Source organism: Delphinus delphis, chromosome 19 (genome assembly GCF_949987515.2).
Source record: "Delphinus delphis chromosome 19, mDelDel1.2, whole genome shotgun sequence".
Taxonomy (NCBI): Eukaryota; Metazoa; Chordata; class Mammalia; order Artiodactyla; family Delphinidae; genus Delphinus; species Delphinus delphis.
In genome coordinates this window covers 5,927,454-5,950,122 of record NC_082701.1, presented here as the reverse complement: position 1 = coordinate 5,950,122, position 22,669 = coordinate 5,927,454, and the positions used below count along the sequence as shown (strand labels likewise).

At 56.4% G+C, this 22,669-nt stretch overlaps 1 protein-coding gene across 2 annotated transcripts; it reads left to right on the top strand.

Annotated features, from left to right (window-relative positions):
* The first annotated feature begins 291 nt into the window (after positions 1-291).
* Positions 292-21,537, top strand: CDC42EP4 (CDC42 effector protein 4). 2 transcript variants are annotated; one of them, XM_059997960.1, is made up of 2 exons: positions 292-724; positions 18,700-21,537. In XM_059997960.1, exon 2 carries the CDS (start codon positions 18,815-18,817, stop codon positions 19,868-19,870), a length of 1,056 nt encoding a protein of 351 aa, XP_059853943.1. In that variant the 5' UTR covers positions 292-724; positions 18,700-18,814; the 3' UTR covers positions 19,871-21,537. The 2 variants fall into 2 exon arrangements, with proteins under 2 accessions (XP_059853943.1, XP_059853944.1); XM_059997961.1 differs by lacking the exon at positions 292-724 and adding an exon at positions 1,485-1,735.
* Positions 21,538-22,669: the final 1,132 nt, after the last annotated feature.

The window sequence follows — 22,669 nt, the reverse complement described above, 5'->3', positions numbered from 1 at the left end:
GGCTACTCAGGAGGCAAGGGACACAGGGGAAAGCCGGAGGATCAAAGGCAGGTCACCAGGCCCAAACCCTTCTTACACCCGCTCCGGGCCTGGCCTCGGGGCCCGGCTCCTCCCCCATCTCGTTTCCCGTAAGAGACTGGGATGGAATCCACACCCAGGCGGCGCCGACCCTGGGGGCTTCCATCTCCCTCGTCCTGGGTCGGGGAGGGAGGGAGCAGAAACGCCCCGGGGCGGGGGCTATTGTTGTCTGGTCACTGCTCGGAAGGGAGAAGAGCTTCAGGAGGGTCTCGTGCTAGGCCCCCGGGGGGAGTCGCGCCCCTGACCCCGTGGCCCCAGGTTGGGGGGGGGGGTCAGGGCCGGAGCGCAGCCAGGCGGGGGCGCCCCGGGGCCCCACCGGCCCGGGTCCAGGATGGCCTCCCGGCCGAACTGCCCCCCGACGAAGCTCCCGGGGTCTCGGGCTTTCTGATTTGAACCGCGGAGGCCGAGCGGCCCGGCTGAGGTTCCCAACCGCCATTGGCTGCGGCGACGCGGTGACATCAGCGCGGAGGGGCGCGGGAGGAGCCTGGAAGGGGAGTGTCCGAGAGGCTCCCAGCCCCGAAAGCCCGAGAGCCAGAGAGAAACCGACGCCGCGCGGACATGGGTCGTCAGCCCCGGCGCCTCGCGGAGCCCACGGAGGGGAGAGCGCAGCCGCGCCGGCCCGGCGCTCACGTCTCTGCGGACCCAGGTAGGCGACGGGCATCCGCTTCTGGCCGTGACAGCCACCTGCGCCCTGCGGGGCCTGGGTGGGCTCGGTTGGGGGACCTCGAGCCGCCCTAGGGAGCAGAGGAGATTGAAAAAACCGCGATAGGGACGGTGGGGAGGGGAGCGGGGCAGAGCTCCCCACTTCTGCGCCCGCCCCGTGTGGCAGGGCTGGGGCCCGGGCGCGTGCGGGGCGGCCCGGGCGTCTGGGACCGGGGCCACGCACCCTGTGTCCGTGCAGAGCGGCTGGGGAGGACGGGGTGGCAGAGAGTCCGGCGAAATCCCGCTCCCAATCGACTTCCTCTCCCCAGACTGGGATTCGCCGGTGCCGCCTCAGGCGCTGCTGGGGGTGGGGATGAGGGTGCGGTGGGACGGGGGACCCGGCTTTTAACGTACCACCCCTTTGCCCGGGTGTGTGTCCCTGGGGGCAGGAGCACAGCCCTCGGCGGCGCGTGGCCCGCGGTCTCCCCGAGGGGGGCGTGAGTGCACAGAGTAGTCCATGAATAAGAACCGGATTATTCGCCCGTAGTGGCGGAGGCGTGTACACTATCTCTCGTACGCGCGCTGCAGCACACGCCGCCCAATGTCACCGGGCCGGGGAGAAGAGGGGCGAAGAGCTGCCTGGAAGGGGAACGGCCGAAGGAACAAATGCTCTCTCCCCACCCCTCCCTCCCCGCCCGGCCCCCGCCCCGCGCGCCCGCCTCCTCGGGAGACCTGGAGGCCGAGGCGGGGGTAGGCCGAGGCGCCGACCGGCGGGGTGGGGCCGCTTCCGAGCCCGGGAAGGGGCTACGCGCGGGACCCGGCGGAGCGCTCCCGGCCTGGCCACGAGCCGGGAGCGGTCGGTTAATGATTTAATCGCCCGCTTGGGGCGGTGGAACTGGGATCGGCCGTCGTTAGCTCCGCCCCCTCCCTGGAGCGCCCCCCGTCGGGGGCACAAAACTGCCCCCCTGCCCGGGCTGCGTCCCGTTGAGCCACTCTGCGGGCCGGGCCGCCTCCGGTGAGTGCTGAGCGGGAATCCGGAGCGAGGGCTGGAGGGCCGAGGCTAGGCGGGCTTCCTGGGGGAGGCCGGAGCCCGAGCCGGGGCGTGTGAGCGTGCGTGCGCGCGCGCGCGTGTGTGTGTGTGTGTGTGTGTGTGTGTGTGTGTGTATGTGTATGTGTATGTGTATGAGAGAGACTGGGGGAGGGGTGCTCTCTGCTAACTCAAACCAGATTCCTTGTTTCCCGATGAGACGCCGCAGCCTGCGCTTTGGAAGTTTTCTTTTTTTCCCCGGGAGAATGGAGGGGAAATACAATGCTTTTTCTTTTCTTCTTGCAGCCCCTTGCAACCTGACAGGCTCCCACGTCCCTGGGCTGCGTCCACAGTGCCTATTCTTTGCTCTCTATCTGAGCAGTTGAACGGGGCAAGGGTCCCTGAGCTGTGTGAAGCCCCCAGCTCCTCTTTAGGGTGTTTGGGTGCTGGGGAGGGAGGAGACTCCCTCATCCTTACCCTCAGAGGCCATCTGGACCAGAGCAAGCTCTCCCCATCCAGCCCGCGTAAACAATGAGAGGCCCGGTTACAGGAGGGCTTCCAGCAACGCAACTTCTTTGCACAGTCTGGGTTTCTAATAACTCCCCACCCCCTCGGCCCCCTTTCTGAGGCTGGGGTGGAGGAGGGGACCACCGGCAGGATGGACTGAATTTTAAGAGAACAAAGAACAGGGCACAAAGGAAGGGGAAAGCCGAGCTGTGGATTTCCCCCCAGGAACGGGGAGTTTGCTGGACCGGGGCTGGACCCAGCCGAGCCTGTAGGTGGCCCCAGGGCTCCCGAAGCAGTAACGGGGCACCCACTCGTGACTTGGGAGGCTCCGTCCCTGGGGGGAAGCTAGGACCCTGTGTGAGTCTGGGGGTGCCTGTGGGTTCCAGCTTACATCAGCTGCCCTGTGTGAGCTGCCATGTGACGGACCGATTAGTGTGGTTTATCTCCTCCGAACTTGGACTCTGCCCCTCCAGTCCTTGGGGACAGCTGCTCCTTCCTACAAACGGGGGGTTCAGTGAGCCTTGGGAGATACCCAAGTGGGTTCTCCTGGTCTTCCCAAGGATCCCGGTGACCCCTGCAGGGACTGAAAATAAGACAGTGGTTTGGGGTCTCAGCCCCTCTGCCATCTCCCTGAGTTCCTGGAGTCCCTGCTCACTGATGACCATAGCTCACGTGACACTCCGTAGCTCAGGCCTGGACCTTGAGCACTCCTTCCATTTTTCTGGGATTCCCACCTTTCTCTTTCTTGACCCCGCTCTTCCATTTCCCTCTCATTTCTCTCACCCCCGCCCACTCACCGATTCTCCTTCCAGTCCGATGTAGGGACACACCTAGCCTGCTGCTGTCCTGCTGCCCTCACAGGACTGGAGCCCCCAGCACGTGAGAGTCTAGTCTACAAAGTGGGGAGGCGGGGATGGGCAGATGTTGACCTGGGAGAGGGCTCGGAGACCCTTCTTTGCATGTCAGGAACTTCCCCAGCAGGGCCTCGGGTTGGCTCTGGTTCAGGGATCCTAACCGCCTCCACCTTTGGAGTGGTTGATTGATTTCTGCGGCCAGGACAGGCTGTACCCAGGTGTGGCAGGCAAGGTGTTTGCAGCTGGCCACCCCTCTGTCGCCCTCTTCCCTGCCCCCTCTCCTCTGAGTTGGAAGGGGGGAATGGACACGGCTCAGAGGCCGGAACCGCCTCCTGTGGCTGGAGCTTCCACAGGCTCCGAGGATCTTGTCCCTGTGGGAGGAGGGAGGAGTCTGTCCCTTGGAGGAACAGGACCTGGGTTGATGCCAGAGATAAGGCTTGGGGGCGGAGGGAGAGGGGTTGAGCAATCTGGCCCTGGAAGCTGAGAGAGCCGCTGTCTTCTGACCTATGTACTGGAGGCTTTTCCTCAACCTTGGGAAAAGGAACCGAGCCCTGGACCCTTCTGGCAGAGTGTCCTGAGGGCCAGCACCTCGGGGGTGCTCCGGAAGGCTGGGCCCCTGCCAGCGTGCTCTGGACAGGGAGCTGGGGTGCGGGACTGTGCTGGGAGGGGCTCGTGCGCATGGCTGGACCTGGCTTTTTCTTGGCTTGCAGGGTGTTGGGAAGGAAGTTGAGCCGTGAGCATCCCGCATTCCCACTCACTGTGTCCCTGAAGCTCTAGCTTAAAATACAAGGAGGCTTGGGCTTCCTTCCAGTAATGTACATCAGAGTCTCCCCCAGGCACTGCCAGCTTGCAGCTCAGGACTCCAGGCCAGGGTGGCAGCACCGACATCCAGAGCCCTCCTTGGCCAGCAGGTGGGGCACTGGTGGTCTCCACTCAGCCTCCCAAACTGCAGAAGGGTCTCCCTTTTGGGTCAGGTGAGCACAGTGTGGGGTTACCCAGACTGTAAGAAACTGCTGGCATTTCCCCCTCATTCCTTCATCCCAGGGGCTGAGGGCATCTGAAAAGCCACAGTGCCAGGGCAAGAAAGATCCCTGGGGCTGTATTCAGGGACAGCATCTCTTGCTCAGCCAGGGCTGCTCAGACCACCGTCTTCTGCCCTGGCCATCAGGGGTGACAGATGGTGTCAGCCAGGGCAGCCTCTAGCCTCCCTGGGAGAGTCTCTGGGTTCTTATACCTGCATCCAGGCAGTTCTGGGGGTAACTGAGCTTGGTCTGCAGACCCCAGCTTCGGATCTCCCCAATGTGGTGACAGTGAAGCCAGGCTCTGTGTTCCGGCGTCTGTTCGCTGATCTTCCTTCCCCTCCACACTCAGGTTTCCACTCCCTGCAGCCCTTCTCTGTTCCTCAGAATGTTGCCCTTGGTCCTGAGGGTTTAAGGCTCAATCAGATGGTGGGAGTAGAGAGCCAGAGGGAGCACAGACGAAACTTAGGGCTGGCAGTACCATTTGTGGACACCTGTAATGAGAGTCAGGTTAGGTCCAAAGGACCAGGCTATATTTTATTGGGGGCTGACCGTGTTGAGATTTTGTGCATTACTTGTTGCTGGTAGCTGGTCCCCCAAATTCCTACGTTTGCTAACCCACATCCTAGGGAGGAATTGGAGGGCTTTCTCTTTTCCCACCTCCGCCTCATCCACCGTGTTGAACTGAGATCGGAAGGAGCTGAAGTCCTGTCTAAGAAAAGCCAGGCTCCTCCCGCATCTCGAAAAGGTTAAAGGAGAAGGGAAGGCAGATAGCGAAAGAGACCAAGTCTCGGGGCTGCTCGATCTCACTGCTGGTCTGGACTACAATCTATAGCTGGGCTTCGGACGCCCAGAGGACACCCACCGCCCCGCCCCGCAACAGTTCATCTTGGGGCCCCCAGGGACTTTGAAAGGGGTCATCCTGGGAGCCTTTTGGATTAGGTGTCCTCAGGTGACACTGAAGGTATGTGTCCTCTTTGAACTAGGGGAGTGACCGTGGCCAGAGAGTCACTGGGGATGCTGGAATTCTCCTACCTTTCAAGGTATAGACATAAGGCACCTGCTGAGAAGGAACACGTGATAGCATCATTGTCGCAGCAAACACATTACGAGTGCTCATCCCTTATGCATCCTCGTGTAAGGGCTTTACCTGTGTTAGCTTATTTAATCCTCACAGTAGTTCTAGGAAGTACGCGGTATTATCAGTGGCTTTGAAAACTAATGAGGAAACCGATGCAGAGGTAACTTGCCCGGTGTGGCCCAGCCTGCTCGTGATCAGGGTGTCTGGCTCCGGGGTCCCCCAGGCTTGCACGTTCCATCTTGCAGGGTCAAGGTGGAAATTCACCAGCCTGCCCCAGAGCAGCACCAGATGCACCTGGCTCCCTCTGGCGACCCACTCCTCAGCTGAGCGCTGTGCTCTCGGTAGAAGCGAAGTGAAACCAAGCAAGGTCGGGCTGATCTGATTTCAAGCCCTGCCTTCTGAGGCCCCAGGCAGGAGGGAGGAGCAGTGAGGCTCCCACCAGGCACCCCTTCCCTGGTTTCTGGCCACACACACACACCCCCCTCCCTCCCTCCGTCCCTCCAGGAAGAGCCTGTAAACAAGGAAAGTTGCTGAATGCCCTTGAGCTCTGGAGTCTTGGCTCCAGAGCTGTCACTTCCTGTCACTCCCAGGTCACAGCTCACTCCTGTCCCTCTGGAGCTGTTGTAATGGGGGGTTGGGGTGGGCGTGGTCCATATTTCCCAGCATTTATCTGTACTTTCCCTGGAGTGTGGGAGAGCCCAGACTCAGGATATTTTAAGCCAAACGCTATGCAAAAGTGCCCCGTGGATGTTCACGCGTCCATAACTTTCATCAGATCTTAGAGTCCAGCGCCCCAGTGATGCTTATGACACGCCCCTGATACACCTTTCGGTAAAGTGGGAAAAGCCCAGGGTTCAGAATCAGGCAGACTTCAACAGCTCTGTCCTTAGCAGCTGTGTGACTCGGGTGAAGCATTTAACTCTAAGCCTTAGTTTTCTTGTCTGCAAGATGGGAATGATGATGACAACTCCAGGGGATTGCTGGGAAGAGTACATGTGATAAAGTCTTTCAGATGCCTAGGACAGACTGATTACTTGGCCCCCAAAAGGCAGTTTAATCAAAATGAAGCAGCTAGCTTGGTACAGAGTAAAGGCTCAGTGAGGTTCATTCCCTTTCTCATACTTCCTCTGTGACCCATGGTCCAGGGAGGGCATATCCACCTGGGCTCCATGGGTAGGATCTAATATATCACTTCCCACTCTTTAAACTAGACTAGACATTACATTTTCCAGCAATCAAAGGGTAAATTAATTATCCAAGCTACAGTGTGTTTTCCCACAACTCAGCCTGTCTAAGTGACTGGTATCATTTTCCTAAAACTGTAAGAACGGTAACTTCTCTGAGATGGTTGAGAATACCTGCGTGAATCCAGTGGTGAGTATCATGATGAACAGAAGTACCCCTAGAGCAGCACCACTGTCAATAGGACTATAAAGCCAGGCACATAAAGAACTTTTAAGTTTTCGAGTAACCACGTTTTTAAAAACTACAGACAGGTGAAATCAATTTTAATATGCTTTACTTAAGCCAGTGTGTCAAAAATACTGTCCTTTCACCATGTAATCATAAAAAAATTAATGAGATATTTTACATTATTTTTTCATACAAGGCCTTCAAAAAGCCAGTGTATATTTTACAACTATAGCACATCTCACTTTGGAGGCTACATTTTACAAATAACCAGAATTTGGATTTCCTAAAATGTGCAGCTAAAAGGGTAGATATTCACACACTCAAGGTGTTTTAAACCTACTTCAGTTTTCCAATAACTGAATCAAGCATTAAATTTTCATTTAAAATAATTAAAATGAAAGAAAAATTAAAAATTCAGTTCCTTGGTGGCACTAGAAATATTCCAAGCATTCAACAGCCTGATGTGATTAGTGACTACTGTGTTGGATGACTTAGGTTTTGAACAGCACTGTAAACGCCAGGAACAGAGATCTTCATTGTCAGTAGTAGTATGCAACATTATGTTGGCAAGTGGAACAAATTTAACGAGATAAGAATGAGGAATGGGGGAGGCAGAATTATTATTAGTTGCAGATGATGGGCTGGTCTACTTGCAAAGCCCGAAAAATTTTAATTATACAGTTGATTAGGGTGTGTAAGATAGTACAAGCTTAATAGGGTGGCCATTAAAGAGAGAGAAATTTTATTTATTTGTTTTTTTCCGTATACATTTATTTATTTATGGCTGCATTGGGTCTTCATTGCTGCACGCAGGCTTTTCTCTAGTTGCGGCGAGCAGGGGCTACACTTTCTTGCGGTGCACGGGCTTCTCACTGCAGTGGCTTCTCTTGTTGTGGAGCACGGGCTCTAGGCACGTGGGCTTCAGTAGTTGTGGCACGCAGGCTTAGTAGTTGTGGCACCCAGGCTTAGTAGCTCCGCGGCATGTGGGATCTTCCCAGACCAGGGCTCGAACCCGTGTCCTCTGCATTGGCAGACGGATTCTTAACCACTGCACCACCAGGGAAGCCCGAGATACAAATTTTAAAATTGTAGCTTTCCCACATACCAGCTACAACCAGTCAGAAGCTATAGCTACATAAAAGGGGCAGGGTACAAACCGCTTTCACAACGAGAGGCCATAACATAACTCAGGATAAACTTGCAAGACGTGTGTAAGGCTTGTAGGAAGAAAACCCACAAAATTTAATGGAGAATGTCTAAGAGACTTGAATAAATGGATATGAAGGCATGATGCTGTGATAGTTACTTCTTCCCAAATTAATTTATTGTTTGCTTTCAATGCCAATGTAATTCCGTCAGGATTTCTTTTGGAACTGAATAAAATGTTTCTAAAGTCCATCTGGAAGACTAACTGCATTAGAAAAGACAAGACATTTTCAGAGAAAAGTTAGTGCAGGGATATTATTCTACTAGATACTCAAAACATATTTTACAGCGTTGACAGTATAGACCTGGTTTAGGAATGAACAGAGATCAATAAGCAGAAGAGGAAGTTTGGAGAAACCGTGGGGAGTATCTGTATATATCTGACGAAGGTAGCATTTGACTCTTCACTCATATTTTATAGCAGTTTTATACAGAACCAGTAACGCACTTTACTGTTATATTTTTAATTTCTTATAAAATTGTGGGTCATTTAAAATAGATAAGCCACAGACCTATCTTTGTATTTCCTTTGAGTATTTTTTCTCCATGAGTAGTTTTTCATTATTACCTTACCTAGTCGTTTTAGAAGGAGTGAATATTTTCATAAAACTTGGGAGTAGGGGAGGTCTTTGCTTCATAGTACTAAAGCCAGACATTGTACGACAGATTTGACCGTGTAAAAATTAATAAGCACTCTACGGAAAAGAAAACAACAAAATCACCACATGGAAAATGGGCCTATGATACATTTGCAGGAATATTTGCAAAATATAGTCAACATTTTTAAGAGCCTTCATATTTTAAGTCATGCAAACCCATTGGAAAAGGTGAAGCCGCCTTGCCCCCGCGCAGAAAACGTGCAGAAGCCTTCGACAAGCAGTTCACAGGGGAGATGATATTTTTTTAAATGCTCACCCTCTTAGTAATAGAAGGAATGAAAATTATAAGTTTGAGCGTGGTGCTGATTGTGGTTTTTTTGTTTCCAATTCAGCTGAGGACACAGTAACACCTGTTGTTGGACACCATCGTCCTGTGTTGGTGAGACTGCAACTTGGTAAAACCTTCTGGAGAACAAGTTAGGAAGGAGAAACAAAAGTAATTTTACTCACTTATAAGTAGGTATCCTCCAGAAATAAGGACTTGGACAGACTTAGCTGGAAGGCTATTGGTTACAGCGTTTGAACAAAACTGAAACAACTAGCATTCAGCAGTGGTCTGCTGGATGTAAAACTGAGGCTCTTAGGACCTAATCTAAAATAGTGTAGCATTAGTTATGAACGTGTAACTGTTTTCACTCAAACATAAACAATGGCTGGCTTTATTCATCCCTCTACAATGGAAAGTGCTGCTTGTATTAAAAAAGAGGGAACATGTCTAAATCAGGACAATCCCAGAGAAGCAGCACACCAAGTCCCTTACAGAATGTACAGTTTGAATAGATACACTTTAGAAAGTAACAAGAGATAGGTGATACGAACACTTTCTTTAACCCAGTATATAGGTGAAATGAACACTTTCTTTCACCCAGTATATTCCAAATTTTTTTTTTTTTTTTTTTGCTGTATGCGGGTCTCTCACTGCTGTGGCCTCTCCCGCTGCGGAGCACAGGCTCCGGACGCGCAGGCCCAGCGGACATGGCTCACAGGCCCAGCCGCTCCGCGGCACGTGGGATCCTCCCGGACCGGGGCACGAACCCGCGTCCCCTGCATCGGCAGGCAGACTCTCAACCACTGCGCCACCAGGGAAGCCCGGGCCCACTCTTTTAACTTTGCTGGGTGAGCCCTGGCTTCTGCTTCAGGGTGGTCCTCCCCACCTCTCACCTCCTGGGGGATCAGAACATTGGGAGGGGTCCTCAGAGCAGGAAGCTGGGATGAGATCTTGTGTAAGGAGGAGCCCATCCGAACCGTCCCTGGGAGCAGGTCTCTGATGGGGGAGTCAGTCAAGTGAGTCTTGGTCCCAAGGTCTTATCTTAGACGAACAGCCTCCCTAATCCCACCCTACCCCATCCCTCCGTCCATGTGCCGTGTTCTCAGCTGCGGACATCTGAATAAGCCACAGAGCATCACCTCACACAGAAAAGCTTGTGCTCCAAGGTCTGCCAGAAACGGGCTCACACCACCATTTAGTAGCCGGGAGAGTGAGCGAGGGCATTCGTTCCACGTGAGCCTCCGTTTCTCTTTACGATGGAGGCAATCGTGACACCCTCCTTGCGGGGTCAGAGGCACAAACTTAACGACGTCTGCACAATGCCTGGCGTGCAGCAGGCACCCAATCAATGAGAACTGCTGACAGCACTGCTAGTTCTGCCTTACTGGTGGTCATGGGCAGCCAGTGGCTGGAGCGCGGGGGTGTCCTTGTGTGACCCCGCCCCTTCTCCTTTCCTCTGCTCCTTTGTAGCCATCAGGAGAGCTGAGCTGGGGCGGTGGAAGCAGCAGAGACCCAACCTTCACCTGCCCAGGGTTCCACTGGGGGATGGCCATGTGGGAGGGAGGCTGGCCTCCAGCTTAGGGCCTCGGTGTCGCTGGAAATTGGCCATTCTCCGGGGGGGGGGGGGGTGGGGATCGTTATTTTTCATCTGCTCGGTTGTGGAGGCTCAAGCAGCTGTTGGGAAGCTGGTTCTTTTGGGGGGGTCCTAAGCTCCCTATTTCCCCTGCCACCAGGTTTTATAATAGATTGCCTGCTTTCTCCTCCCAAACAACTTAAAAATAAAACGAGGATGTGATAAACTTGTCCATCTGGGGTAGATGCAGATTTAGGGGGACGGGAGAGAAAGAGAACAGACCTCGACGGGAGATTTTTCGATATGAGAGTGTGTGGTCTGAGCCCCGCGCTCCCCCGCCCAGCCCCCACCTGGCGCCTTGTATGGGCTGCAGCTGCTGGACCCTGAGAACTTGAGAGTTTAAAGCTGGTTTGGAAATTAAGATTTTTTTTCCTTAAGCCTTTGATGCTTCGGGATTTTTACTATTATTGTTATCCAAACAGCACTACCACATTAAAGGAAACTTAAAAAGAAAAGAGCCCGTTTTCCTCTCAAGCCTGACATCACTCCTGAATCTCTCTGCCTGCCCTTTTGCCTTTATTCGTGAACGTGTATGTGTGTGTAGTGTGTGATCACTGTGTAAACAAGCCTGAATTCTGCCTTTTTTCCTTCCACTCGATGTCGTCTGGTAAACAGTTTTCCACGTCCTGCGTGGTCTTCGCTGACCCTGCATTTCACGCCTGCAGGACAATCTGTTGAGTTAATGGCTCCTGGTTTTCTCAACCATTTTCTTCTTGTTGGGTGTTAGGTTGTTTCCAGTCTCTTGCTATTATGAATAAGGCTTCAGTGACTGTCTGTGTCAGGGACTTTTTTCTGCTTTGAAATAGTTCCATAGGGTAGGTTTCCCACCACAGGCGCTCCTGAATCATTCTCGACTGAAAGTCTACTCAAAGAACCCGCCGTAATTGCCGATGCCCCAAGACCACCCTGTCCTGGAACCACTGTCTCTGAGCAGCATTTGACCCCTGTTTTTTCTTTTCTTTTAAAATTAATTTATTATTTATTTATTTATTTTTGGCTGCGTTGGGTCTTCGTTGCTGCGCGCGGGCTTTCTCTAGTTGCGGCGAGCGGGGGCTACTCTTCGTTGCGGTGCGCGGGCTTCTCATTGCGGTGGCTTCTCTGATGGCGGAGCACGGGCTCTAGGCGTGCGGGCTCTAGAGCGCAGGCTCAGTAGTTGTGGCACACGGGCTTAGTTGCTCCGCGGCATGTGGGATCTTCCCGGACCAGGGCTCGAACCCGTGTCCCCCGCATTGGCAGGCGGATTCTTAACCACTGCGCCAGCAGGGAAGCCCTGGTCCCTGGCTTTGTACCACTCTCCCTGCCTGGTGGTACCTAGTACCTGCTGTTGGGTGGGAGGGAAGTCCTTCCCCTCCCCTTTCCAAGCTCAGTGCCACCAAGATGGTAACAGACACAAGAAGGTCTAGCCAGGTGCCTGGCAGTGAGTCAACCCCCATGGCATCTGCAAAGGACCTTTAGCGATTGGGAGACAGGGCACCTGGGCGCCAGTGCCATCTGGGCCCCTCACCAGCTCCTTGGCCTCGGGCAAGGACTTTTCTCCACCCTAGTCGCCCGCCACCGGGCTGGATAATCTCTGGGTGTCCTCCGTCTCAGTCTTAGGAACCGCTGAAGTTGAAGGCATCGTGGATGCCTCCGTGGGAGTCACGTGACATCATGGGTACCGTACTGTGGCACCCGCAGGGGTGTGCAGAAAAATCCACTGAGATGTGATAAGAAAACACCAGAACTTCTGTGTCTCATATTGACTTTCTTTAAAAGGAGGAAAACTGAAACATATTCGTTGCTGCGTGGATTGACAATGGCCATGTATATAAGCTATAAAAGATACACGTGTGTGTGTGCATAGATTACACGCTCCCTGTTTTGACGTGTGGAGGCCCCTGCACTTTGGGTCCTGCAGGGCTGTTTTCGTGGCTGGAGCCCGGGTGTGGGAATAAAGGCTTCCGTCCATGACCCAGGGCAGATCTCTGAATTGATCCTCTCTATCTATGAGTGGGGTTGCTCCACACGCAGGCATTTTAAGGCGGTATTTGACACAGATACACAAGTAGTACAGGAGTTATAATAGTGATATTTCACGTTTCTATCCTGGGCTTTTTATTTTTTTTTAATTTACATGTGGATATTCAGGCTCAGTTTATTTTAAGACGGTGCTTCCTACCACCCTGGTGCAAACGGCGCACTCTCAGATACGAGAGGGCTTGCGGCAGTGTTAGTGAGGGAACTAAAAGCTTCTAAATATCCTGAAGTCAGCTAAAAATAACCACACGGCCCCCACTGAAATTCCTCCTGTTGTGTGTAGCAGTGTGCATCAAAGCACCCACAGTTCTCATCCTTTCCCTGTGCTGCCCATCAGCTGTTGGAATGAAACAGTCTTTCCCTTTCTCTGGGATTCCTTATCTTCACAGGATAGGGCTGGGGAGCATTCCAGAAAGCGCTGGATCTTTCTCTGGCGACAGAAGCCAGAGCCCCTAACCTCTTACAGGGCGTCGTGGCCCGCGTCGCGCTGCGTGTCTTGCACAATGCCCTGCAGCCTGTTGTTCCAGCTGACAGATGCGGTGTAGCAGAATGCTTCCCCTGTTTTGGCAAAGTCAGGTTCTTCCCGGTGGCAGAAAGTTGGTTGCACCCCGAGGGAAAGGTCCCTGGCCTGCCGGCTGAGACGCACCCCTGGCAGAGGACTCCTGGGCTCGGGCTCCCCTTTGAGTCCGCCCTCCCTCTCCTCCCCTATCCGGGCCCTCAGCTCCTGGTGTCTCCGGCTCCAAAACCTGCCCTGGATGTGCCCCACTCTGTCCATCTCCTTAACCACACCCTCGTCCTGGCCCCCATCCTCTGCCCTGAATTCCTGCTTCCCCTCCTCCATGCCTCCCATCCAGCCACTGCCATGGGAACCTCCAAACACACAGATGGGATGGCTTCCTGCTTAGGGAGGTTTCCTTTGGTACCTAGAATGCCATCCAAACTCCGGCCTGGGCTTCCTGTGAGGGCCCCGTGTGACCTGGCCCCTGGGTTTTCATTCCGTTCCTCAAACACAAGCTTGTTCCCCCCTCCGGGCCTTTGCACGTGCTGTCCCCACAGCCCGCATGTTCTTGGCATGCCTGGTTCCTTCTCGTCACTCGGTTCTCAGAGGGGCCTCCCAGAGCCCGTAACTCCCGCGGTCACCCTCCCTCGTTACCCCCTTGACCCTGAGGACTACGAGATACTGTTTTATTCGCTTGTTTACAGCCCCGTCGCCCACCCACCCACACTCACACCACAAGTGTGCCCAGGAAGTCTGGGCTCATCCACCTCGTTATTTTCACTGCTCTGTCTCCAGGGCCCAGAGGAGTTATGGGGAAATTGGTGGGTGTGCAGTAAGTCAGTGAGTGAGTGAGTGAGTGAATGAATGAATAAGGGAACGAAGCCACTTATATCCAGTCCAAGCCATGACCGAAGTCATCGTGTCAAATGCCGCGTTGCTGGGGGCTAGAATCGGACGGGATGGGTGGTGAGAAGGGGGCATGGTGATGGAGGGGCTGGCTGCCCAGTGGCCGTGGCAGTGGGCATTGAGGCATGTGTGCTTTGTGTGCCAGGGTGAGCTTCCAGGTCAGCTGCACGGCGGGAGCCCTGCCTGTCTTCCCCGGGAGAGCTCAGGTCTGTCTGGGAGCTGCTGGGCTGAGGTGGGAGGGCAGTGCTCTCTGGACGGCCCGCCGGGGAGGATGAGGGAGGGTCCAGGCCAGGGCTGTCCTCTCCCGTCCCAGGAGCTGAGCTGAGCTGAGGGTGTGCTTGGTGTCGTTGCAACCGGGGGCCTGGCCTTGCAGGGAGGGCCCGTCGCCCCTGGCTTACAGGAATGTCCTGTGGTCAGTGGGCCAAGGGTAGCGGAATCTGATTCCAGCAGAGGCTGGAGAGATGCGAGTTGCTGCTCCGTTTTCCCTTGCTCTGCCAGGAAAGGGGGATGTGGCTTCCGGGGTGGCAGGGTTGGGGAGTCCCCCCGAGGGCGGGCTGTGGGCAGCGGCTGCCTGTCATCTGGCGGCCTGTTTTAGCCACTTCCCCAGAGCTGGGTCACAGGGCTTAGCCACGCCCCCTCCCGAAGCCGCGGCTCTCTGTGCACAGCCCCTTTCCGGGTGGGTGCTCAGGTCCCCCCAGACTTCCCCCAGGACTGGCCCAGGGCACCTGCTCGTACTTGTACTCAGAGTTCCACCTCCTCACCCCCAAATTGCTCTCTGTTCAAAGCTTAGGGTGACAGTGTCATGAGGGTACCATAAAACCAAGGATTTAAAACAACCCGGTGAGTGAGCTCTTGCCGGCCCTGAAGCCCGGCCTGTCTAGCCTGAGCTCTAGCTGTAGGGCCCCAGGGCTGCTGCAGCCCCTCCTTGCTGGGCTGGGGGACCAGAGGGAGCTTCTCCGGAAGCTCAGGACTCGGGACATTTTCATGCTGGATGCTGAAGATGGTTTGGTTTTTCACAAGCTGCAAAGCCTCATTCCCACACCCCCAGGGAGCGAGACCACAGACGGCAGATAAGCGCTGGCCGGACCAGCTCTCCCTTCCTGGGCTGTGGGGCTGTGCAGGGGCCTAGGCATCTCCCTGCCGGCCCCTCTTATCCAAATCTCGAGCTCTACCCTCGAGGACGTGCCAGGGGTGGGGGCCCTTCTGTCCTGTAGCCGCGATGGCCAGGATGCCTGGTCCCTGCCGGTGGCCACAGGGGTCTGCACCATCTCTGCCGAGCCCTGGGCAGCTGGGCCTGCGGTTTCCCTTTCTGTTCTTTTTAATAAGCACTTAAGATCAGGGAAACCACAGCGCCTGACGCTTACTGGCTCTGGGGATTCCTGCCGTTACTTTGAAACCCTTACGCAACTCTGGAGCTTCACGTCACTGATCCTTTACGTTCCCTCCCTTCCCTCCCTCCCTCCCTCCCTCCCTCCCTCTCTCTTTTTTTTTTTTTTTTTTTTGCGGTATGTGGGCCTCTCACTGTTGTGGCCTCTCCCGTTGCAGAGCACAGGCTCTGGACGTGCAGGCTCAGCGGCCATGGCTCACGGGCCCAGCCGCTCCGCGGCATGTGGGATCTTCCCGGACTGGGGCACGAACCCGTGTCCCCTGCATCGGCAGGCGGACTCTCAACCACTGCGCCACCAGGGAAGCCCCTCCTCCCTCTCCTTTTTATTCTTTCTTTTTTTCAGTTTTCTTTCTTTCTTTCCTTTTTTTAAATTTGTTTGTTTTTCTGTTCACCTGGTGATTACTATGTGTTTTATTTTCACATGTGCGCACTCACTCCAGGGCAGGGTTGCCCCCCAGGGGACACTTGGCATTTCTGGAGACATTTTGGTTGTCACAAGCAGGGAAGGGATGCTACTGGCATCTGGTAGGTAGACACCAGGGATGCAGCAGAACATCTTATAATGTGCAGGACGGCTCCCACAGCAGAGAATTCTCTGGCTAAAGGTGTCAGCAGTGTCAGAATCCGCTCCAGGGTAATACAGGAATCTTCTTGAGGCAGCGGCCAGGCTTCTTCTTCCTCTGGACTCTTCCAGCCAGAAGTGGGGAGGGTAACTGACTGGAGATGCTACCCACCAAAGGCCAGAAAGAGGCCTGGCATGGAGTAGAGAGAGCACTGGACCAGGAGACCGGCTTCCAGCCCAGCTCTGCTCTTAGGCACATACATCTGGATAAGTCACTTTGCTTCAGTGAACTTGTTTTCTCATCTGGCAAATGGAAGAGCTGAAGAACACAGGATTCCGTGACCAGAGCCAGGAGCTGAACTGCAGGCAGGTTGATGTGGACCCTTTCTATTCTTGCTTCACTGTGCTGGTGGCAGCAGAAGCCCGAGGGATTCTCCAGTACCAAGAGTGCCTTAGAAACCTGGTTTGATTTTCTTCTATGCCGAACATGTCTGAGGCCGACTCACTCCATCCTCCTTCTGTCTTGTTTAGCCAAAGAGAGTTTTCCCCAACGTTGGCCTGAGAGCCCATGGCTGGCCCAGAGGGTCACATATGGTGACTCTCTCCTGGAGCGATGTGGAGGGGATGACCCTAAGGCCAGTACTTTTCATGTGTCTGGTTTAGGCGTCAGCAAACTATGGCCCAAATCTGGCCCACCACTTGTTTTTATATATAAAGTTTTATTGGGACACAGCCATGCCCATTTGTTTACATACGGTCTACTGCTGCTTTCCTACCACTGCGAAGGTGGAGCTGAGAAGCTGGGACCAAGACCGTGTCAGTCATGAAGCTGAGAACCTTTGCTGTCTGGACCTTTATGGAAAACGTTTGCCAAAACCTGGTCTAGCTGTTCCGTGACTTAATTGTTTAGACGTTAGATCCCAGGGCATGGGCAGGAGCGAAGGGCCGGCTCAGAGGTAGGGGAAGAGAACTTTCCTGAGGGTCTCGGGGGAAGGAGGAGAGAGAGGAGGGGGAGCTGACCGACAGTAGTGGGTCATCTCAAGGCCTTTCAGGAGTCCTCACCTGAGTCCGCCCAGCCGGGCTCACCTGTGTGGCAGGTGAGCCCCGGTGTCTCGCCACCCTCCCCTGCCCTGGAGCGACAAGCGCTGTGACTGCCTGGGGGTGGGGGGGACCATCTGGCTGGGCATCACCAGCGGGACAGGAACAAAGAACGAGAGCGAGGGGAGGGGGTTAGAGGGCACAGAGAGGTCAGGCTGGGAGCCCTGGAGCCGGGCCGTAGGCTGAAGTGACCTTGTCCTTGGGCTCAGGAGGGCAGAAAGGGAGCAACCCAGGGGCTGGGGTGGAGGTGGGGGGTGGGAGGGAGGTGTTAGCCTTTCAACAGGTGTTTGAGGATCGACTGTGCCACGCACTGCTGGACGGGATTCAGCGGTGACAGGCCCTTTGGAGCCCTCCGGAAGCTCATAGTTCAGTGGGAAGATGACAGTCAGGCCGAGCCGGCAGTGGTAGAATGACAGAGCCAGTGCCTGCTGGGAGCAAGGGCGTCCACAGTGCTGGGGGTCGGGCAGGAGGTGGTCGGGAGGTCTCACCCGGGCTGAAGCAGCTTTACTGGAAGAAGTGACAGCTCAGCTGAGCCCCAGAAGACGTTGGGTGAGCCAGGTGACAGGTATTCTAGCGGCGAGCTGTGCATGTCCAGCCCTGGAGTCCGGGAGACGGAAGCTCAGGGCCAGGGTGGACCGCAGGGGTAGGGGAGCAGCGAGGAGTGAGGCGGGGACCGGGTGTCGGATCGGGGGGTCTGCACTGGGGACCGGGTTTTGATTTAGCCAAAAGGTGAAGGATGGGGGAAGGGGAAGCAGGGCCAACTGGGATGTGGTGGCCTAGCTTAGGGCAGCATCGGGGGTGAGGAAGAAACCTGGTGGGACATCCTGGGTTGCCCTTGGCAACAGGGAGGATGGGCCTGGAATGTGGGGGCCGATGAGAGCTGTGCTGTTAGCAGGACGGGTGGCCCAGGACCACCCCCTCACCCGCCAGCCTTGGTTAAGCCCCTGCGCCCACATCACCGCACTCCGCTCAGCCCTGCGCTGCTGGCTTTAGCACTGGGGGCTGGTCTGGCTTCAACACTGGACTTCAGCTTGGCCCTTGCCAGGAGCTGCATGGGTGGTACCTGCCAGGAGATCTCAGAGGCTCTCCTGGCCTCCCTGCTGATGCTTTTTGGCTCAGGTTAATCACCTGGGGGTCTGCATTCCCAGGGCGCCTCGGCCATCTAGGGTTTAGTCTCCGCCTCCCTGCACCCCTAGTGATTGAAGACACTGGGAGTTTCCCAGTCTTGGTCTCTGAGAGGCGGAGGGTGGATCCTTGGCAAAGAGCTCGGGGCTCCACTGTGGAGACGTCGCAGGCAGGATCCTCACCTCCGGGATCCTCGGGACACCCACCACGGGCCGGAGGGCTGGGGAGCTGGTCCTGTGGGTCCCGGCAGCTCCACCCGATTCTCATTCAGAGAGTGAGCTGCCGCCCACGTCTGTGGAGCACGTCTGTCCCAGGCAGCGCCTCCCTGGGGCCTGTGCTGTCCTCTCCCTCCTCTAAGGACCGTGACTCAGAATGAGGTGTCCACTGACTCCACAGGGGCTGAGGTCAGGCAGCAGGGAGAACTAACTTACAGCGTGTCTCCGGACCGGCTGTTCACTGGAGTCACGTCTGTCCTGGGTCGGCTGCCTGGAGCTGCCTGTGTGCCTCCGCCTCTAGGGGCGTCCTGGTTGCGGGGTGCGGGAGGCACTGTCCTTTAGAAGAAGGCGCTCTCGCTCAAGTCTCAGGGAGAGCGTGCCTGTGGCTACTTGAGCTCAGAAGAGGTGAGCGGAGGTTTAAATAACAGCCGCCCCTGAGCAGATGCGCTTTTGTGCTGAGCGGACAGCTGGCTTAACCCTTTCCCTGCTGTTCTCTCCTTGCAGCCCTATGATCTCCTCCTTATCGCCCCCTCCGCCCGCCGGACTTCAGATCTGACCTCAGATCCGCCTGCTGTCTCTGGAGGGGACCCCCTCCTCCCCTCCCCCGCCCCCCGGCAAGATGCCGATCCTCAAGCAGCTGGTGTCCAGCTCCGTGCACTCCAAGCGCCGCTCCCGAGTGGACCTCACGGCCGAGATGATCAGCGCCCCGCTGGGCGACTTCCGCCACACCATGCACGTGGGCCGGGCGGGGGACGCCTTTGGGGACACCTCCTTCCTCAACAGCAAGGCTGGGGAGCTGGACAGTGAGTCCGTGGACGAGCAGGCCGCCGCCTCCTCCAAGCGCGGCCTCCTGTCCCGGAAGTTCCGGGGCAGCAAGCGGTCGCAGTCAGTGAGCAGGGGCGACCGGGATCACAGGGACGTGCTGGGCCCCCTGCGGGACTCGGCCCTCTTCGTCAAGAACGCCATGTCCCTGCCTCAACTGAACGAGAAGGAGGCCGCCGAGAAGGGCTCCAGCAAGCTGCCCAAGAGCCTGTCCTCCAGCCCCGTGAGGAAGGCCACGGGGGAGGGCGGCCCGGAGGAGGCGGGGCCTCGGCGGAATGGGGCCTCCGCCCCCCACTCCCCAGACCCCCTCCTCGACGAGCAGGCCTTCGGGGACCTGGCGGATCTGCCCATGGTACCCAAGGCCAGCTTTGGGCTGAAGCACGCTGAGTCCATCATGTCCTTCCACATCGACCTGGGGCCCTCCATGCTGGGCGACGTCCTCAGCATCATGGACAAGGGGGAGTGGGAACCGGAGGAGGAGGGGGAGGCCGGTTGCCATGGTGACGAGGACCCAGCAGGCGGCCCCACCCAGGCTCCCCCGCTGGCGGCGGCAGCCCCTCTCCCGGCAAGGCAGGAAGGAGCGGGGGGCCCGGACCTGCCCGCGCTGCCGTCGCGTGCGCTGCCGGAGGAGGGCTGGGCCGCGGGGGCCCCCAGCCCCGGCTCGGCCCGCAGCGGGGGCAGCAGCCACACCACGCGGGACAGCAGCTCCCTGTCCAGCTGCGCCTCGGGGGTCCTGGAGGAGCGCAGCCCCGCCTTCCGGGGGCCGGACCGGGCCCGGGCCGCTCTCCTGAGGCAGCCGGACCCCGAGTTCTCCTTCATGGACGAGGAGGAGGAGGACGAGATCCGAGTGTGAGGCCGGCCGGAGGTGGGGGCTCTTGGCTTTGTCTCCTCCCTGTGCCCCCAGCCCTGCAAGGTCAGCCAGGAGCTTGGCTGCGGGCCCCAGACAGACCCTGGACCTCATGGATAAGGGGCGCTGGCCGAGCCTGGGGGCCCTCGTTGGACTTGGAGCTGGCTGGGGTGCCTGACTGCTTTGCACACCCTGCCCTGCCTGAGCTCGTAGGACGGGGCTGTGTTCTCGCAGCGGGACTCGGCTTTCCTCTCCCTCTCCCGGCCTCCAGTGGATTTCCGCTGTCAACTTGAGTCTCTGCCACGTGCAGCGATAATAGGGCAGCCAGGGGCGGCCCAGGGGCCAAGGGCTAAGGACACTTGACCTGCCTCTTTACTCCTGGCGTTTCTGTTGTGACGGAATAAACGCCCGTGACGGGTCACAAGTCCCGGCCCCTCCCTCCCTCCATCCTCAGCTCCTGCACGGGGAGCCCCACGGAGGAAAGGCGGACCGAATGTGTACAGTGAACGCGACCCCTTCCGCGGGGTGAGAACAGGATGCAGAACGGAAGGAAGGCCCCGGGGCATCTTGAATTTTCAAGAGGGGGCCCTTGCAGGATGACACTAGGACAGGCTGCAGCCCTTGCTCAGTCCCTCTGGGTTTGTTTGTTCTTGTTGTGTTTAAATCTTTTTAGAACGATACCAGGAACGTGTTTGTAGGCCTGCCACCAGAAGGAAAACGAATCCTTTTAGAAAACCTTTATACTAAGTACTTCCAAACTTTATTTAGAACCGTATGGGGTGGAGGTCTGTGCGTGTCTGTCCTCGGCCCCCTCCCGCATAGCTATTAACAACAACAGGCAGCCAGTGTAGAAAATTTCTGGAAAATGATCATTAAAAAAAATGTCATTCCTATGGGGGGATAAAACCTCTTTTGACTGGGTTGTTCAACCCCCAACTGACTACGTCCCTCTGCCAGCAGAGCCCCCTTCCCCACTTCTGAGTCAGTGGTCCTGAGGGTATAGGGTTGCCAGATTTAGCAACAAAACAAAAACCAGAATGCTGAGTTAAATTAGAGTTTCAGGCATGCAAAGGATGATTTCTTAGTGTAAGTATGCCGCATGCCATGTTTGTAATACACTCATGCTAAAAAATTAGTTGTTGTCTTTCTGAAATTCAGATTTCACTCTGGGCCCTTAGAACCCCACCCAAGGGGATCGAGTGGAGGTTGGGTGCGAGCCCCCAGGATTCACGGATGAGGATTCTTCTGTCCTGGCAACAGGCTGACTTCACCTTCTCCTGTCGCCTTGTAGCCAGTGGAGGGAGGGGGGCGGACAGAACCGCCACGGGGTCCAGCCAGGGCTGGCGGCGGGTGCAGCTGCCCTAGCCTCCGCCACGGGGTCCAGCCAGGGCTGGCGGCGGGTGCAGCTGCCCTAGCCTCCACCGCGGGGTCCAGCCAGGGCTGGCGGCGGGTGCAGCTGCCCTGCCTCCTGAGTTTTGCCAGATTTGGACTCGGACACCACCTTAGTTCTTGAAATGGGTGCTCACTGGTTTCCAGCCGTGCAGCCCCTGCCAGCTGCCGCCCTTGAAACCCATCTAGACAGCGCTCAGTTCCAGATTCTAAACTGTGTATTTTTTTTTTCCGTGAAAATGTTAAAACAGCAAGGAAACATTAAAATAAAAGGCCTTACAGCATGCCTGGTGTCTGTCTCTGCTTTTTGTGGGGGAGGGGTGGATAGGGGTGAGGGTGCGGATTCAGGGTGCTGGGGCTGCCCGAGCCCCGACGGCACTCGGGGGCCTGAGGGGGCTTCTCTCTCTGTCTCTTTGGAGCCCGCCCCTCCTGCACTACTCTCCAGCTTCTGGAAGGACAACGCTGCACGTGCCCATCAGCCTGGGCAGGCCCTTGTGGGCTCTGGGATTTGGTGTCCCGACTGCCACTTACCACTGGGGGCCCTCGGGCACTTAGTCATGCAGCCACTCTGTGCCTCATCCTCCCCATCTGTTAAATGGGCATCATGCTGTTCTTACAGGGCTGGGCTGCAGACACAGTCACTGCCGTGGTGTTTGCCAAGGTTTTTTTTGTTTTTATTTATTTATTTATTTGGTTGCACCAGGTCTTAGTTGCGACAGGTGGGCTCCTTAGTTTCGGCTCGCCGGCTCCTTAGTTGCAGCACGTGGGCTTCTTAGTTGTGGCAGGCGGGCTCCTTAGTTGCGGTTCCAGGGCTCCTTCAGTTGCGGTTCGCCAGCTTCTTAGTTGGGGCACGCAGCCTCCTTAGTTGGTGGCATGCAAACTTCTAGTTGCGGCACGCATGTGGGATCTAGTTCCCTGACCAGGGATCGAACTCGAGCCCCCTGCGTTGGGAGCGCGGAGTCCTATCCACTTCGCAACCAGGGAAGTCCCCCAAGTTGTTATTAAACCGAGGGAGGTACCGGACCCGGACCGTGTGGGGCTGCAGCCGGGAAAGGTGCCGCCCTCCTTCCCCTCCTCCCTTTCACCATCTGACCTGGAGAATCAACTTACAGGGGGTGTGGTCTCCGTCAGCCTCGTGGCCCTGGTAGGTAGACTCTGGTGTCCCCATTTTATAGCAGAGATGTGCTCCAGAGGCCACATGGCCACCTTCTCCAAAGTCACCGAGTGGCAGAGTCAGAGCGTTACTGATTCGAAACCCTTTCCACACTCACAGGCACCTCAAAGCTTCTTTATTTGGGGAAGTGAGGAGGGGGTGTGTCAGCCCTGGGTGGGACCCGGGAACCCCTCCAGCCCCTGGTCCAGCTCCTCCCTCACCCCTTCCCCTCTGACGTGGGCACGTCTCTAAGGAGAGAACGT

Excerpts from the sequence above, each read along its gene's own strand:
- CDC42EP4 (XM_059997960.1), top strand. The coding sequence starts at position 18,815 with ATGCCGATCCTCAAGCAGCTGGTGTCCAGCTCCGTGCACTCCAAGCGC.